Source organism: Poecilia formosa, unplaced genomic scaffold (genome assembly GCF_000485575.1).
Source record: "Poecilia formosa unplaced genomic scaffold, Poecilia_formosa-5.1.2 Scaffold14, whole genome shotgun sequence".
NCBI classification, from domain to species: Eukaryota; Metazoa; Chordata; class Actinopteri; order Cyprinodontiformes; family Poeciliidae; genus Poecilia; species Poecilia formosa.
This window is the reverse complement of record NW_006799953.1, coordinates 1,415,154-1,432,447: the sequence shown is the minus strand read 5'-3', so window position 1 is coordinate 1,432,447 and position 17,294 is coordinate 1,415,154. Positions and strand designations below refer to the sequence as shown.

The window sequence follows — 17,294 nt, the reverse complement described above, 5'->3', positions numbered from 1 at the left end:
GATAATCTTTGCAAAACGGCAAAACCTCGACCAGATTGGATGCAGAGTGTTTTGACCTTCAAGTCTCCCCACAGACTCTCAATTGGATTTAGGTTTGAACTTTGAGCCACTTACTGTTCCACTGTCGCTCAGGCTGAATGCTGGGAAGGTGAACCTCTGCTCCAGCCTCTAGCATGCTTTCTGTCATAACGCTTTCTGATTTTAGCTGCATCCATCTTACCATCACCTCTGACCACTTTTCCTGTCTCTAAGTAAAACCTCCACATAGCATGATGCTACCACCACCATGTTTCACAGTAATGATTCTCTGTTTAGGATGAGAGTTGAATTTTGGTCTCATCTGACCAGAGCAAATTTCAACTTGATTGCTATGCCCCCTGCTGTGATTGTAGGAAACTGTAGACTGCAGTACTTCACTTTTGCCACAGTTCCATATAGGCCAGTTTTGTGGTGTGCGTGGCTAGTGGTTTCCTTAACCACTAGCCCAAACCTGAGCTGACAGGAACAGCTGTGGATACCATGGCCACGATCCCTTTAGCAGAGACTGTAGCTAAGGGATAATTAGCTCTACAAACAAACCTGTATTAGCATCACTATTAAACACTGAAGCTTATGGCTGCTATAGCAGATGGCGCTGTGATACAGATTTAGCAGGCCTGAACCTGAAAGATAGGTTAAGTACTCAGACAAACTCTGGGTGGGACACATCCACGGGCATGTACTGTGTCTGTAAATAACACAGAGTGGCAGCAGAATCAGTCTGACGTGCCTCTGAACGCACCGTTGCATAATTCGCCAGTCGTGACGCAGTCCTCAACGCTAGCCCCGGTTAGCTGCGCAGCTACAGCGGAGCCATTATGTTTTTCATTACGGGTTCTCTCCTTAAAACCCCCCGAGTCCTCCGGTGCGTCAGACTGCTGCACTGTTCTCCAGTCACCAAGATGCCGATTAAGGTAACAAACTTTCAGTTAGCGTTAGCTTTGATTAACGCCCTTTGACCTTTAGCGAACGGGATAGCAAGTATTGCCCTGCAAAAAAAAAAAATCTATTTACTTTGTTTTTGGGGTGTAGCTGTAGCTCGCGCAGCTGTCACATTGTCGCCATGACAGCCGAATGGCGGATACTGCTCCGTTTGCTGTCATTCAGCAGCAAGTTATGCTCGACGTGGAGCTATCGACTGAAACCTAACATTTGGTAATAAAGGGCCTCTTTAGTTAACACTACTTCCTTGTGACTATTTTGGAAATCATTTTACTCATTAAAAGATATTCCTGGTGCAGAACAGAAGGGATTTATTCACATATAAGTCTTTTCGCTCTTCATTCCTCTTCCTCATTCTGCTTTGTCAAGTTGCTTGTGCTTGTATGGAGGGCAAATAATTATGTGCATGAGTCAACCTGTGTTTTTCAACTTTAAACGTTTACGTTCGCTGCACTCTTTGAAAATGTCAAGAAAATTAATAAATAAATATATAATTTGTAAGTATGGTGATTTGTCTCCATCTTGTGGCCTTTAATCGGTATTTGCGTATTTTGGAATAACCAAAATTTCTGTCAGTAAAGATATTTATCTCACCAATAAAATCAGGTATAAAAGACAAACAGCTACTTATTAATCCATGTCAGATTCCGTGTAACTTATTTATATAGTCTAGGTCATACAGGTTTACTATAGTATGAGTCCAAATTGAGTTAACTTCAGTCTAATACTATGAAATAGTCAAATGCAGATCCATCTTCCTTTGTGTTCAGATTCATCTGTGCTCCATTAGAAGATTTATTTGAAAGCTGAGAAATGAAAATGTTTTTTTTTTAGCAAATTAAAAATGAAAAATTAGCTTAAATTGCAAAAATAAATGCTACTAGCTGGTATGGAAAAAAAATAAAGTGAACATTTAAAAAAAAACAAAAAAAAAACGGCGTTACTGTAGGACAATTTTTAATCATCTTTCTTGTCCTGATCTCGGTCAGGTTGGAGAAGCTCTTCCTGCAGTGGAGGTCCAGGAGGGTGAACCAGGAAACAAAGTGTCCATGGATCAGCTGTTTAAGGGGAAAAAAGGAGTCCTCTTCGCCGTACCCGGAGCCTTTACCCCCGGCTGCTCTAAGGTGTGGCCCCCCCCGCCGGTGACTCCGCTTGCCCCTCCTCCACACGCTCACCTTTTCATCAGCCACCCTCATTCTTTCTCTGCTGCCTGCAGACTCACCTTCCAGGCTTCGTGCAGCAAGCCCAGGAGTTGAGGAGTAAAGGTATACAGGAGGTGGCGTGCATCTCTGTCAATGATGCATTTGTCATGGCTGCATGGGGAAAGGAGCATGGAGCGGACGGAAAGGTATACATCGGATAGAAATATGCAAAATGCATGCTTCGAGTGTGGAGAAGTGTTTATTCATTTGTTTTCTTTTCTTTCTCTGTAGGTTCGAATGCTGGCTGATCCCACTGGTGCATTTGCAAAGGTAAAAAAATAAATGACCCCTATATGCCAGTTTAGTTCACAGTCTTTGTACTCATCAGCTCTTCCTGTTTGTGCTCATTAGGCGGTCGACCTGCTGCTCGACAGCGATACGATTGTGCAGGTACTGGGCAACAAACGCTCCAAGAGGTAAGCATTGTTATACCTATGAGTGTGATTTTAATGCCACAATTACAGTTTAATTTAGTTCTGAATGTTTCTGAACTTAAGGTTTCTCTATATTGTCTTAATAAGGTTTCATGCCCTTTACTATTGTTACAGTTTTTTTTTGTTTTTTTTTACATTTTCTAATAAATAGTAACCCAGTGAAGTTGTTAAATTGGACCTAAAACAACAAAAGAAATCAATAAAACCTCTGTTTTAGGAATTTAATGAAAGTCAATAAAGTGTAGTTTAAAATAATCTGATGTATCTTAGACTATGAGTGTAAGATACTCCTTACTTGGCAAGTACAAAATGTATAAAGTTATAAATATAGCTAACCGCAAAACACTTAAAATGTTTGTATTTGTGAATGTACCGAAATAAATCTGGTACAGATTTCAAAAGTTTCAAAGAGTTTTAAAACGTTCGATTCAAAAATCGAAAGTTTTTAAAGCTGTAATTGTGGTTGTTTTCAGAGATGGCTACTTACTTACTCGCTGTGCCGATTATGATCTGAATCCCTCGTATTCTGAATAATCCGTTTCAGATACGCGATGCTGGTGGAAGACGGAGTGGTGAAGAAGATCAACGTGGAGCCGGACGGCACTGGGCTGACCTGCAGCCTCTCCTCCAACGTTCTCGCCGAGCTGTAGGCCGCTGCTGTAGCTTTTTAAATCCAGCTCCTCTCCAGCGGCTGCTCTGAAAGTTGTACAAACGAAGCTCGCCTCCTGCCGACTCGACCACGGCTCTCTTCCCAAAGACGGTTGCAAACGCTGGTCACAGGTGTCAGGAGGAAGGTGATTAATGCGCACAATATTGACGCTGAGAGCAATTCCTTGCACAACCCATTAGCCCTTGTATACTCTTACTTAAATCTTAATAAACGTCATTATTTTCCTCAATGTGTGCTTTACTTATTCGTTTTCCGTTAAGAGAAATAATTTCGCTTGTTAATTTTAGATTTCAAACTCTACGCCTGCTTCGAACATTTCACTTTCAGTTCCAGAGAGCTTTCAGGCATTTCTTCAAATTCATGCTGATTTGTTTGCAAACTCTAAACAGGTGTGGGTTAGTCTGTGATAAAAACTGAGCCTCCTGAAATGGTCGCTTTAGTATTCTGCAGAGTTAATGTTGAGAGAAAGAAAGTATTCGTCTTTTATCTTAAGACTCTGCTTAGCTTTCCAGACTTTGTTTTTTAATCTCCTCTATAAATTATAAATTGTCTGTTAATGCAGATGCAAAACCTACAAAAGGTGGAACTGCTTTAGTTTTTTGCTTAAAGGACGTGGGTTCTACAGCTAGCATTTTCTCGTGGCTTTCTTCTACTTATTTTCAAGAAGCTTTTCTTTTAAAATTGAAAACACTGGGTACTTTTTGGATTGTCCACGTCAGGTGTCTGCAACTTTTATAAACCAGAGAGACATTTTTACCTTCAGTCCATCTGAATAAAGCTCACCTAGAGTTGCAACTATTACCTGACCTTTTTGGGAAAAGGCACCTTACAATTGTTGTTACATGTCTACTGTGAGAAATGTCTTATGGAACCATAATTTTATTTCTGGGTTTAGGATTTAAAATAAAGAAAAAAGATGTAACCTTTGAAAAAGGAGCATTGATCCATTTTCTTCTATGTGGAATATAATTTGTGCAGATTTATGTAACAAAAGAAAAAGCACAGTTTCTAATTTAATGACAAGAAAAATAGATCCGCAAATATATTACTGGTACTTTTGGTGTCAAATTAAATGCAGTTATTCCATGAAAAAAGCTAAAACCTGCTTTTGGGATTATATAATTTGTAATAATTTTTTAACCAGAGTTAGTAAAAGCCATTGTGGAAGGTCCAAAAGACAGTTGTGGTTCTAGAGCGCAATTAATGTCGAAGCAAATTATTTCTACATGATTTAAATTTACTGACTAATGTACAAATCAAGCGACTGAATCCTTTAAAAGACATTCATAGACACAAAGGAGTTACCAACATGGCAACAAAAAAAGATATTCTACAAAGAAATAGTTAAATGTGACATCAGTAATGGTAATATCGTAGAAAGATGTATGAAACATAAACATTACACGAGGTAGAGATACATTGCTTTATAAGGTCCTGTCTTTCCTGTCTCTCCAAGAATGCTGCAGTAAAGGGGAAAAGAAAACAAAAAATCCTAAAGCATTTACTTCAGGCAATTACAGAACTAACTCTTATTTTTCACATTCATTTGATTTGACTGTAATTTAAAAAAAAGCCATTCATTATATATCTGTTAGCTCAAAATCAACAATACATGCCTATGTTAATGATGACCCTCTGTCGAAGTCACGTCAAAAAACTTTTACGTTTTAATATCTTGCGCCTGCCAGGTCACGCGCAGGGCAAATAGTTCCCTCAAAGTAATGACGTGCTGGCGCGGGCGCAATGCATTGTGGGTGCCGGTGGAAACAGAAACCAAATAGCTGCTCAGTTACGGTTTCATTTATTTTGAACTGGACGCTGAAAGGTACGTTTTTCACGCTGCCATATTCTGTAGCTGTAAATTTACTGTAAGTATTACAGAGCGGTAGATTATAGTAAGCAACAAAGAGAAGGAAAACAAGCTGAGAAACGTTGTTGTTGTTTTAGTCTTAAGGCGCCTTCAATTTGAGCTACATCATGTCTGAGTAGCGCTAATTTCAAACCTGAAGCTTCCTCGGAGATTTTTTAATGGATTGCGCAATGTTTGGAAGTGGCTCGCACCCTCTGGCCTTGCAGGATTTTTGGGTCAGAGGTTTTTTAATGGAATGTGCAGCTAGCAGTGAAAGTCCGGTCATTGTGACAAATGTTGGCGTTGCGCGCCCATTTCACGGCTGTCTCTGGAGCGCGAGCTTTCTAACAAATACACGATAGATTTTCCACTATGATGAGACTAGATTCCTTATTATGGGTCAGGAACGAACATAACTAGCATTACGTGAAGCTTGCAGTAAACTTTGCTCTTCATTTGATGCACAACGTTTGCGTAAACCTGATTAGCAAGGACAATCAAAACAATCTTGATATCGATTAAGCTCCGATTACAGTTTAAGACATACTAGCTATTTGGTAGTTACTTATTTCCTATATTATTTACTCAACTCAACACGTGTTGGGAAGTATTTCTTTTAGATGGAGTTGAATACATTTGTGTTTATATAGCTGAAATAATTTGGTGTAAAGAAATACCTTGTCATACCAGCAAAATATTGTTGACCAAAAACGCAGTTAAAAAGGTAGCTATATGTTGTTGTTGTTGTGTTTTTTTTAAAATAAATAAATAAATAAATTATAATTATGTCATTTGCTATTGCCCGGATTATTTTGTGATCCTTCATGTTGCAGCTCAGCCCTTGGATCTTTGACACAGCCATGTCTTCAACCTCCCAAAAGCATAAGGAGTTCGTGGCTGAGCCCATGGGTGAGAAACCTGTGATGGCTCTAGCCGGCATCGGAGAAGTCCTTGGAGGGAAGCTGGAGGAAAAGGGTTTTGATAAGGTCTGTCTTTTTATTTCTTTGTACATTTAGAAAAAAAATATATATATATTTCATGTCACAGTTTATGAAGTGAACATATGTACACTTGTACTATATGTACACATATGTATGTTGGGTGAATTGATAAAGGGTCAGAGGTCAGTGACCTGTTTTGTTTCAGGTCTGACTTGCCTGTCCGGATTTCGACTGATTATATAATTTACTGTTATTATAAAATAGAGGAAGTTTTGTACGTTTTGATTGAAAAGAAAGGAATTTTATATATATATATATATATATATATATATATATATATATGTGTGTGTGTATATATAAAGCATATGACCCTAAGCTTTATTTGGTTTTTGACAAAAAGTAAAAAATAAATAAATCATAACATATGGGTTAACATAAAAGGAAAGCTGCGCTCCAACACAGAAAAGATGACTTAGAGCTCCAGATTTGTATTTTTTTATTTTTTATTTTTTGCATAAAAATATGCAGAACTTCATTACAGTTTCAGTTTTATTGGTTTTGATATATTTTATAGAATTTCCTGGGTAGTGACAAACTAGTTTAGACGTGAAAGATTCTTGTCTTTCATTTTCGGTTTGATACAAAGTTGGTAAAACGCCAGCTAGCTTTGCCTTTCCGCTGCCACATTGAACAATCTGTTAACACTACAGCAGAGGCGCGGATCAATGGTAGCCAGAGCAGCTTTTCGAAGTTCAGTGGCTTAACAACACGTTTCTCTCTATGTTGAAAGGTTACTGCAGTTCTTTTAATCAATAATGTCCTATTCTTCCTCTTCTTCCTGTAGGCCTACGTTGTCCTTGGGCAGTTCCTGGTTCTGAAGAAAGATGAGGAGCTTTTCCGGGACTGGCTCAAAGATACATGTGGAGCAAACGCCAAGCAGCAGCGCGACTGCTATGGCTGTCTTAAGGAATGGTGCGACGCCTTCCTATAAGCCCCGGTTGCCAATCATGTTGTTTTTCTAACTTGTGAAGTCTGAAATGTACATTTCCTCTTCAGCAGTCAGTTCAGTCACAAGTATTCAGTAGTTTTCACAAAATAAGTAAAGTGACGTGTGCTCTTTTACATGCCATTCATTCAGATTAGAGCTCCTTCTTTCATTACTTTTCTCACCAAGCTTGTAAGCTATACAATAATGGCAGCTTGCAATGTTTACTCACTGGTAATTTCCTTATTATGCAAAACTAATGGATAAATTTCAGCTGGAAAGAATAGAACACCGACTTCTCCTTTTGCTTGTGGGCTACTGATAAGTCAGGTTGCATTTGTGCTTGTTATGGTCTAGGTAGGGCCTTTTAAATGTCACAACTGTGTTTTATAATTATCTGAATAAAAGATCTGTTTATGAATGTCGACCTTTAGCCTGATCACTTGGCTCGGATGTCCCCAAATGTAAATTCAACTGATAATCTGCTGTTGTATTCTCACATCTAAAAGCAAAAATAAAAAATACTTTGCTTTACTAGTTCAGTAAAGGTTTAGGGTTCAGACAACTATCTCTATTCACCTCCAGTTCTCAGCGTACTCGCTCCATTTTCTTACCAACGTTGTGCTGTAATCCACCACAGACTGCGTCGCGTTTGAAGGGTTTCGCAGAGCATGTAGCATTTTGCTGAGAATAAAAGCGATTCTTCTTATTGTAGTGATATTGAAAATACGTGTAGAAGCTGCTGTTCCTGGAACAACATCACAATTAGACCACAGCAGATCTGATTTAAGGTCTCTCTCTCTGGAGCTGAACATGGGAATGTACATGAGATACTGTTGAGACGTAAGCTACATTACCAGACTTCTAAATAAAGTGTGTTGCTGTGCTTTTAAGTGGTTATTCACATCCACTTTTATGTTTCACCTGTATATGAAGTCATCAGATGCCTTAAAGCATGCTGTTGTATTTAAATCTGATAACACTCTCTAATCTGTATCAGGAACAGCTTTGACCCGAGTCACTGCAGTTCCTTCGTTTATATATAAACAAAAAAAACACTGGCCCACGTGTTTTCATCCGTACTGTGAAAACTTCAGCTTTTCTATTGTGTTTATTATAAAACAATAAACTGCATGTGTCACATTCAAGCACATCTGTGGTTTTATGTTCACTTAAAAAAATCACAAGAGAGAGTTCATCTTTGATGACAGGAAGTTTTATTGTTTCAGTGCTTCATTTTCCAGGGTAAGATTTTCTGCCACTTTTTTTTTTTTTTCTTTCCAGATTCGATGTTTTGCAAGGTACTGACAATGCAAGGGATGGTCACAAAATTCCAGATGCCAGAGATAATTTTGATTTTTTTTTTTTAACGCAGGGATTTAAAACATAAGTAGCCTGTTACATGAACACCATTAAAAACACTTTGGAAGAGGCGGGCTCTCTGCACAGGAACGTCTCTCATCTAGATGGCCACACACACCCGTCTGCAAAAGTACGCCGTAACTGCTGCAGCTGCTTTGTGCTCTAAAGAAATAGAAAATTATTCATACACGACAGAGTTAATGTAATAGCTGATGTTTGCTTCTTCGAGTATACGTCAAATGTCCTTAAATAATCGCTGGAGTGAGCTGCAATGGGGTCGGTGTGCTATCGAGCTATAAAATCTCCAATTTACAGTGCTCAAATACTTGGACTTGTTGCTTAGCTTCCACAGTAGCACCTAGCCTTACACACACACACACACACACACACACACATATGCTTCAACATCCACGCCACGGCGATACTATAAATGAGTGTAAGGTTAAATCTTGACAAAACTGATAAATTATATGTTGAAGTTCATATACAGCTGTTGTCTTTAACTGGTACAGGTAACTGCCAAAATACCAAAACGTGAAGGTTGACCTTCTGGTAGAAAAAGCTCAATATCATCAGCATACATGAGAAACCACCAAAGTAAAACAAATTTTTAGAGGGTAAATGTCAAACTTCACCTGTAATTTCTGAACATATAGCACCACTGAAAGCTATAAACTGAATTATGACATGTTACAACAATTCAAAAATAATATTCGATGAATATTTTGTCCATTTTAGCAGTTACTTGTAGCTTCTTCGAGCATGAGATATACGTGTCTGAAATCAGATGACAGTTTTTCCGCTTAGGATTTTATAGCATCTTCATGATCTTTATTATGTTCACATTTTTTGACTCAAATCCTTTTTTTTTCTCCCTTTGTACAAATTTCCCAGATTCAAGAAATTTAGACCAAGACATTTTGTAGATGACTCTTAAATGTACATTGGCAGCTTTTTTTTTATGTGAGGCTACTATAGTACACCAACGTCTTGTTTGAGTAGGAAGTACATGTATGCGCTGTACATACATGTACATACATACTGTACAGTTGTACTTTGAATCAACAACAATCCCTGATTTGTCTCAAAGCAGAGCACAGAAGAACTTCTTCTCCCTGAAAGGGTTTTCTGAGGTGGGCACCGGGGTGATCAGGGGGTCATCGCAGGCGTGCGCGTCGCAGTATGCCATCAGGTCGGCCGCCGCCTTCGAAACCTGTAAACAAAGACGATCGGAACATCGTTAGAAATGTCTTTGTAAAAAAAAAAAAAGTCACTTGTTGACTGAAAGACGAGCAGGAATGGGTGTGGCATCGTCAGAAGTGATTTCCGTCTACAGCTGGAATGTGCTTGTGGACAGACGAGATTTAAAGGAGGTGGCTGGTGTTTCAATCAGCTGCATGTGGGAGTGAAGACCTGGAAACCAGGTTATAAAGCTAAAAGGAAGAGGTTCTCAACCCTAAAATGCCACAAGTAAAACAGGTTAAAATGACACAACTTAAGGTTCTTGTGTATAAGAAAAACAACAATCCATAACGGGTCTGAAGTCGGTCAGTTATTCCCATGGCAGCGCAGACTGCTTGCTCGCTCAGTCACATGGGACTCGTTCATTTTGTGTTGGAACTGTTTCCTGAAGCAAAGACTAAAGATGAAGACAAATAAATTACAGCTAAATGACAATTATCTAAGGCTAGCTAGCAGGGCAAATAAAAAAAAGACATCACACCTCCGCTTATCCACATGACCTTTACCCTTTCATCATTTTAGTTCCTCCATTTGATTTTTCTTCTGTTTTTTAATGTCCCACTTCTGGAACCCATTTGTTTGGTTTACCTTCCTGGCTAACGGGAATGTTGGGAGCTGTGAAGAATTCCCGCCACACTTTTCGCAATCCATGAACTACTTGCACATTTTGCTATACTACAACCAGGCATGTGACAGGCCAACACAGGGAAAGGATATACCGTTTTCACATATTTCTTTTTTTTACAAATAAAAATCTGTGCGACAACGAATATTTGTATGCTGAACTCAGACGGCTCAAGCTCGGTCAGACTATTTAGGGATTGTTTGTAAAAGTGGCTTTCAATTCTTTTCATGGATTCTCCAACGCAGACATGTGGATTTGAACCATCTGTAACTCTGGCTTCACGTTCAACCCTAGACTCAAATCCACAGCTGACTCCAACTGGTTTGACTCTAACCAGATTTCCGGCTCATTCTCGAGTAAAGCGTCACGTTTCAGGGGATGAGGAGGAGAAGTTCGTTTTCTGTCACGTTTTGCACGTAGGCAAACAAAATCACTTCAGTTTCATCTCACCTTCTTCAGCATGTCTCCAACACTTGGGGGTTTCTATTAACAATTACGTTCTTCCCGATCTCAGTAATAATAATAATAATAATAAAAATCATCTTCAAGAAGTTTGAACATTTCTGCAGAGCTCTGCTGAGATAAGGTCTGTTGGCCCAGAGCTTCAGCAGGGACGCTTCTCCGTCTGATTCCCTCGGTTTCTGTCCCCGAGCTCTGCTCTCTTTCTTTGTGAACCATCTTGCGGTCGCCTACTGTTTGAGGAAAATGTACTCATCTGTCCGTCTCCAGCCGAGGTTCACCACGCGTCATTGCACACACTGTGTGTATGGCCCTAATAATAACTCGGAATAATGAAAAGCATCAAGTCCGGAGCCCCGTTCTGCCGGCATCCTTGGCTTTTCATGCTGGATTTTTTTTTTGTTTTTTCTTTGCTCGCATTACGTGGCACAAATTTCGCTCATGAAAAGGCAGCGCTTACTTTAACCTGAGCTGCACTCGTACACACTCATTCAACTATGGTTTCATAGTTGAATGAGTGTGACTATGTGGGAAGGACAGTAAGGGAAAAAAACCCCACAATTATTTCTGCATTTCCTTCTTAAAACCTCCATTTTTGCAGTGAATCTTTTATTAGCGGGATATTAACGTCGATGTTAAAATGTGGCTCTTTTCTCTAAGTTGAAGCTCTGTGTAAGAATAAGCTGTGGTTTTATAAAACATAACAGAAGGTTGGTGAAATCGTTGCATTTATTTTGGATTTATCCGTCGATTTTATAGTTCTGCACTTATGATTTGTTTTAGAGTTTTAAAACGTCTTTTTGAGCCAAAACCACTGAAAAACATTCCAGTGGGCTGCTATGTCCGTCTTCCTCTAATTAGCTCATAAAGTTTTACACTGACATAACGAGTTGGGGAAAAAAATAATTTCCCCTTTCAGATCTCTTCAGTTTTTTCACATTTTAATGTTTCGGATTATTAAAACATATTGTGATTTTTATCTAATAACAAAAAGCTTTCCAAATCAATCTGACCCGATGCGGAAAATGTAACTGCCTCCTGAACCGATTAACTTGTTGAATTGCGTCAACCTTAGATCTGCCAACACGGCTTTGTTGTTACTGGTAGCGAGTCTTGAGGATTTGACTTTGACTAGGCCACTTTTCTTTTCTGTAGTGCTGTGCATGAAAACAAGAAACACACTTTCGTAATTCTACTGGATGTTTTCCCAGAAGGTCTTGGAGATCATCAAGATGTTTTGTGGTAAATGCCTTTTACTGTTTGTTCAGTATTGGTTTTGACCTTGAGACTCACCCAGTTTTATTTTTATTTTTTTCATGCATCATGAAGCCTCAGATGTTCTTCTGGGTTCCTTTGTGAGCCTCCGCATGTGCCGCCTATAGCGCTCTGCTGTAATCACGGATTGACCAGCCATTCCTTCCCAACATTCACTGCTGTTCTGTCATTTATCCACTTGCTGATAATGGCTCTCACTGTGGTTGACTGGAATTCACAACGCCTCAGAAATGGATTTGTAATGATGTCAGTAAGTTAGTTTTCTCATCTACTCATGAATTTCTACAGATCTGGTCCTACTTCATGTTGTCAGGCAGACTATAGGGGATTTCTTGACTGTACAGGGTAGTAGCTACCTAGTAGGATTACTTTAAAAAAAAAAACAAAAATCACATTCGTTACTGAGAAAGTTCAATTTTAACATAGGACCAGATTGACTGTTTGTAGCTTCTATTCACTCGCTCTAAATCCATCCATTAACTGAAGTGTGACAACAAAAAAACAGCAAACATAGAAGAAATCTGTACAAGGCAGCCAATATATATATGCTGCCTTTCACAACACTGCATATGTGTGGGTAGCAGGTGATTTTACCTTTATCCTGCAGAAACTAGCCTCAATCTTCAGCTGCTCCACCAGCTTCCTGGCCTGGCCGACACTCATGGTGCTGTTCACTGGGGTGTCTCCTTTCATCCTGGCCACAGAAACAGCAACATTTGTGGTTTGGCTCAATACATTAGTCTCGTTAGTGCCCTGCTGCTCGCTTTCGAGCCGAATACACAGCGATGCACGACTATGTAGCTGGCTATAAGATCTTACCGAAGAGACAGTGGAGCTAAATGGCTCTGGTTGCAAAGCGAGCTTCAAGCCTGACTGTCACTTATCCAGAAGTCTGAGTATCTGTCAGTATTGTGTCACAAACTCATCACGGCTGATTTGTTATGTTATTTGTTAGAGACAAAAGGCAGCGTCTTTCTTTGATAAGGCAAAAGGAGCATAAAGTGGGCCAAGTGGGCAAGTCTATTCGACATGGCCCACTATTTCTCCCCCTCCAGTCTGTCCAGGAAAAGCCGTAGAGAGACGAAATGCCAGGAGCAGATAACTGAAGCCATGAAGACAAGTACGAGACGAGGACTTTGTACGAAATCAAAAAACAAAAAAAACAGAGATCAAGTCAGATGGGTTACGAACAGGGAACAGAAAATAAAAGCAGAGCAGAGAAAAGAGCAAATCTGCTTCTTTTATTCTGGAGCTTTCCTCATTGTCTTCTCCCCTCTCCTTCCCACCATCCCCCCTTTTTTCCCTCCTTACCCGTATGATATTCCTCTTCAGGTGCAATCTTCCCCCCTCTTCTCTCTCTCGCTCTCTCTCTTTATGTTCGCCTGTCTTTTTCCGCCTCTCCGTGTTCTTCCTCTGTCAGCTTCTGTTCTTTGGTGGTATCAGTGTAGCCGAACCCCACCCCTCACAGACTACCAGCCTTGGATGGCACCCTACTCTGTACAGTCCAGTGCACTGCAATTCTGCCACAGTGAGCACTAGATTTGTGGTGGATGGATGGATGGGATCACCCCCCCCTCTTCTCTCCACCCCTCAGCCGTGAATGGTAGCTACCAGATGGAGGGAGGTGCGGGTGAGGGGGGGTTTGTATGCCACCGGTGGTGGTTCTCCTATGTGGGTGGACTGCACCATATCCGTGTGCTGGATTCTCTCAGATTATAATATTCAAATAAATATCAGAGGTGATTATATTTTTTATTTTTTTTTTTTTTTTTTTTTTTTTTTTTTTACAAAATAAATTATTGTATGAAATGAGCCCCCCCTCCCCCACCCCTCTCCACAGACCTGATTGGTATTGTGCTCCTGAGAGATTTGTGATGCCCACCCTCTCCTCCGTTGCCATGGGGACTGCTGCAGTCTGGTTTAGTGGCTTGCAATCATGTTAAAGATTCGTAGGTTTTCTGCGTTCTTTAAATTAGCCCCATCTGGAAACAAAATAAAATCGTTTTGTTTCCCTTTTGCCATATGAGGGCGATGGACGAAGAATAAATGAAACGTCAGAGCAGGTGTATGTTTTCAGGATGCTCTCAGACCAAACACCCTGTAGAGCAAAGATGTCCACAGGCACACGTCGATACGCTTCGCTTCTTTGTCGATGTTAAATAAATGTACTTGAATGCATCTGGACTAGATTGTTCAATAAATAATTCGCTATACATTTTACACAACAGCAAAGCCGACAGGAAAAGCCTGGGAGACGAAAATACCACATTCTTTTCCTTCCGAAAAATGTTCTACGCCATCTTTGTTTCCTCTTCTTTAATGGCGCAGTGATCCCGACCCGCACTCCGGTTTTCCGGCGGAGGGATATCTCCTCCTTTTTTATCGTCTCTGTGTTCCGTTTGCTATTGATGCCTGCCGTAAATTGTCAGTGGTGTAAAGGGGAAAGGTATAGACAACTTAATATAGACTACAGTCCAGTTTCAAAAGATGCTATAGCCTAGCCTTTTAGCACCTTCCGAACAAAAATAGACCAACACAGAATAGCTCAAAAATAAGTGGTCGATACAGGGTTTTCAAACTGTTTACAAATCAGAAATGCTTCATTTTAATTTTGTATTCAACCTGTTTTACTTTGACAGCATGAAAGAAATCTGGTGTAACAACTTATTAAAAGAGAAAATATGATTATGCAGCAGTTCTTATGTGATTGTTTTTGGAAAACAACCAGCAATATTAAAAAAAATATCTTTTAACATCTTCTAAAACTACAAGGCATAATGTAAACATCTGCCAATTAGTTGTTTGTTGCTCCTTTCAACTAATGAAACACAAATACAAATTTTATTTCCCACTTTTAAAGTCCTAAATAGTCAGGCCCACTCAATTTTTTTAATCAACATTGAAAGCTCTCTGGCCATCCAGTCAGTTTCCCCTTGATGCTCCAATCTTGATCAAACCTAAAACATAAAGACGATTGAGCGTTTGCTGCTAAAATATGTCCACATACACCAGAAACATTCCTGTTTGTTTTTAGGTTCCGGCATCAGATTTAACTTAAAGGTTACACATGGATGATTTTATTTGAATAATTAGAGCACTTATCTCGTTACTCTCCTTGTTGCTGGTTAACTTAAGCAGAACAGAGCAGAGGGTGTCAATGGCTGCAGTTGCAGGACTCCATCTGCTGGCAGGCTTGATTGACTCCTGAGCATAATCCCCAGAGACAAGCTCTATAAATTGACCCATCAGCTGAGGTGGCGCATGTGCTCCCCAGTTTTGGCTAAGGTTGGCAATCAATTACCACAGTTCTGATTATGTTTTTTTTTTTTTTTTTAAATTCTGTTGTTATTATGAGTAGCAGACGAAGGGAATACAGACATTTCTTCAGGCATGTAAACGTTACCAACATACCACACTCGGCTGTACTTCTTACTCTGTGCATTTATCCGAGCTACCTAATGTGCCATGTGAGAGTTAAACACTTAATTAACATATCCTAATTAAGTTACACTTAATTACCGTAGCAGCACATAGGGACCTTTGAGTCCGGAGACACTTACGACTGAGAAATCTGGATTTACTGAACATTGATTTCATGCACTTTACTCAGAAAATCAACTACAGCCTGCGGAACAAGCAGAATGAGAGTCAGGAAAAGCTGATAATCCTGCAGAACTGATGTGCAGATATGTCAGAGATACACTTAATAGGTGAGCCCTCCGAAACGCAGCGCAATCTATAATAAAACGTGCAGAATGTGCTTCTTAGAAGTCTGAAGTTTTGATTTTTAATTTACCGAACCGCTGTCTCCACCTCGTCATTCACGTCGACTGCTTTGACGGCAAAAGGTTTTCATTTGAACCCATTTGGGGAGTCGATTCTGTAACTGGACTCAGACACCTCAAGGCTGAACGTGTTTCAAGGTTAACAGTAATTGTAATTTTGAAGATTGGTGAATTATCAGTGTTGGAGTAAATTACACATTATGAGACTGGATATTTGTGCATCGTCCAACATGACCTGTTGGACACAGTCACATGGCCACTGAGTCATTTACTATAATGCACCAATGACTGATGAGCTCCCATTAACTACTTCCAGTTGCTTTTTGATCTTTATGTCAGATATATCTAACAATACCTAGCTAAAATTCCTTAAAAATGATGACAAAAGCTGTAAAAATAAATATTTTAAGTATTAAGTCCCAGAGCCCGCCTGAGGCATTATGAGTTAAGCGACTGCTTAGATTCCCCACACCACCAGGGGGCCCCCAAGAGCACCAAGCTCGCTCTAAGAAAAAAAGCATTTCATAACTTTTTGAAGAATTTGAATGAATATGACTTACACCAACATTTAATTCACTTTGGGATCAATAAATATTTTATTATTATTATTTGAATTGACATGTTCATGGTGATGTGACATGTAACTTTCCCGCCACTCAAAGTGTTCAACACGAAGACCAAACGATCCGTGTTGGTCTCAGTGCAGAGCACCTTTTTCCATCTGTCCCCTACGTGTCTTGCGGCAAACTGCAGACAGATCTTTTTGTGAATTTCTATGAAATATGGCTTTTGTCAGTATGCTGCTTCTGAGAATTTGGCATGTACAAAAAGAAAATGTTTGAAAAAGCAAGTCTCAGTTTCCTTCTTCTTCTTCACAATAATTAATGTGCTTGTGCTCATCTACCACATAAAATCCTAATAAAGTAGTGAAGCTCGTGGTTGTAATGTGACATAATGTGAAAAGGTTTTGTGTTTGTGAATATTTCACAAGGCTCAGTAAGTGTGCACTCAATGCAAAAACAATAGCATACTTAAAGGATCGTCTTAATTTTGTTATTTGGTTAATTCCTCTGTTTCATCCTCTTGATCCTCTCCACCGTCAGTCTGTGCTTGCTCAGTATTCAGATTGCACTGAACTGAAGATTCAGTGTTATCACAGATTTAAAAAAAAATCCAAATAATAAGTGGAGTGTATATTTTTGACATCATACTAATATGATGTGTCATGATTCCACCCTGGGTCAAAAGCATCAAAGCCTAAAACCAACAAGACATTAACGTGTATTTTAGATAACACTCTAGTTCTCACAGAGTCGGTGCAGTAGAGCTTGTTTGAGGAAGTTACATCAGTCGGATGCTGGGCTTGTTTCAACCTCTCTGCCGCTCAGATCGATCTGCCCTGCGGCTGCCGCAGCACGCTGTTGTCAGTCGCAAACCGTTCTGACGTAACGATGATGAGCGAAGCAGACGATCATTCGAATCAT

The 17,294-nt window shown here is 39.7% G+C and overlaps 3 protein-coding genes across 3 annotated transcripts; 2 read left to right on the top strand and 1 right to left on the bottom strand.

The window, feature by feature from the left end:
- The first annotated feature begins 638 nt into the window (after window positions 1–638).
- On the top strand, window positions 639–3,516 carry prdx5 (peroxiredoxin 5). The gene is made up of 6 exons (XM_007545871.2): window positions 639–953; window positions 1,971–2,105; window positions 2,198–2,329; window positions 2,415–2,453; window positions 2,535–2,599; window positions 3,162–3,516. The coding sequence occupies exons 1-6, from the start codon at window positions 858–860 to the stop codon at window positions 3,265–3,267; spliced, it is 573 nt and encodes a 190-aa protein (XP_007545933.1). The 5' UTR covers window positions 639–857; the 3' UTR covers window positions 3,268–3,516.
- A 1,488-nt stretch (window positions 3,517–5,004) lies between these two features.
- Window positions 5,005–8,207, top strand: banf1 (barrier to autointegration nuclear assembly factor 1). The gene is made up of 3 exons (XM_007545870.2): window positions 5,005–5,112; window positions 5,970–6,122; window positions 6,922–8,207. Exons 2-3 carry the CDS (start codon window positions 5,997–5,999, stop codon window positions 7,066–7,068), a joined length of 273 nt encoding a protein of 90 aa, XP_007545932.1. The 5' UTR covers window positions 5,005–5,112; window positions 5,970–5,996; the 3' UTR covers window positions 7,069–8,207.
- A 211-nt stretch (window positions 8,208–8,418) lies between these two features.
- On the bottom strand, window positions 8,419–13,629 carry gng3 (guanine nucleotide binding protein (G protein), gamma 3). The gene is made up of 3 exons (XM_007545869.2): window positions 13,337–13,629; window positions 12,620–12,719; window positions 8,419–9,637 (listed from the first exon to the last, which is right to left on the bottom strand). The coding sequence occupies exons 2-3, from the start codon at window positions 12,716–12,718 to the stop codon at window positions 9,509–9,511; spliced, it is 228 nt and encodes a 75-aa protein (XP_007545931.1). The 5' UTR covers window position 12,719; window positions 13,337–13,629; the 3' UTR covers window positions 8,419–9,508.
- Between the last annotated feature and the right edge of the window lie 3,665 nt (window positions 13,630–17,294).

What these genes read in the sequence shown, in the direction of transcription:
- prdx5 (XM_007545871.2), top strand. Translation starts at nt 858, where the DNA reads ATGTTTTTCATTACGGGTTCTCTCCTTAAAACCCCCCGAGTCCTCCGG. An exon ending in TCACCAAGATGCCGATTAAG is followed by an intron (nt 954 to 1,970) that starts GTAACAAACTTT and finishes GATCTCGGTCAG; the next exon opens with GTTGGAGAAGCTCTTCCTGC. An exon ending in TTACCCCCGGCTGCTCTAAG is followed by an intron (nt 2,106 to 2,197) that starts GTGTGGCCCCCC and finishes TGCTGCCTGCAG; the next exon opens with ACTCACCTTCCAGGCTTCGT.
- banf1 (XM_007545870.2), top strand. Translation starts at nt 5,997, where the DNA reads ATGTCTTCAACCTCCCAAAAGCATAAGGAGTTCGTGGCTGAGCCCATG. An exon ending in AGGAAAAGGGTTTTGATAAG is followed by an intron (nt 6,123 to 6,921) that starts GTCTGTCTTTTT and finishes TTCTTCCTGTAG; the next exon opens with GCCTACGTTGTCCTTGGGCA.
- gng3 (XM_007545869.2), bottom strand. Translation starts at nt 12,718, where the DNA reads ATGAAAGGAGACACCCCAGTGAACAGCACCATGAGTGTCGGCCAGGCC. An exon ending in CTAGTTTCTGCAGGATAAAG is followed by an intron (nt 9,638 to 12,619) that starts GTAAAATCACCT and finishes CTTTGTTTACAG; the next exon opens with GTTTCGAAGGCGGCGGCCGA.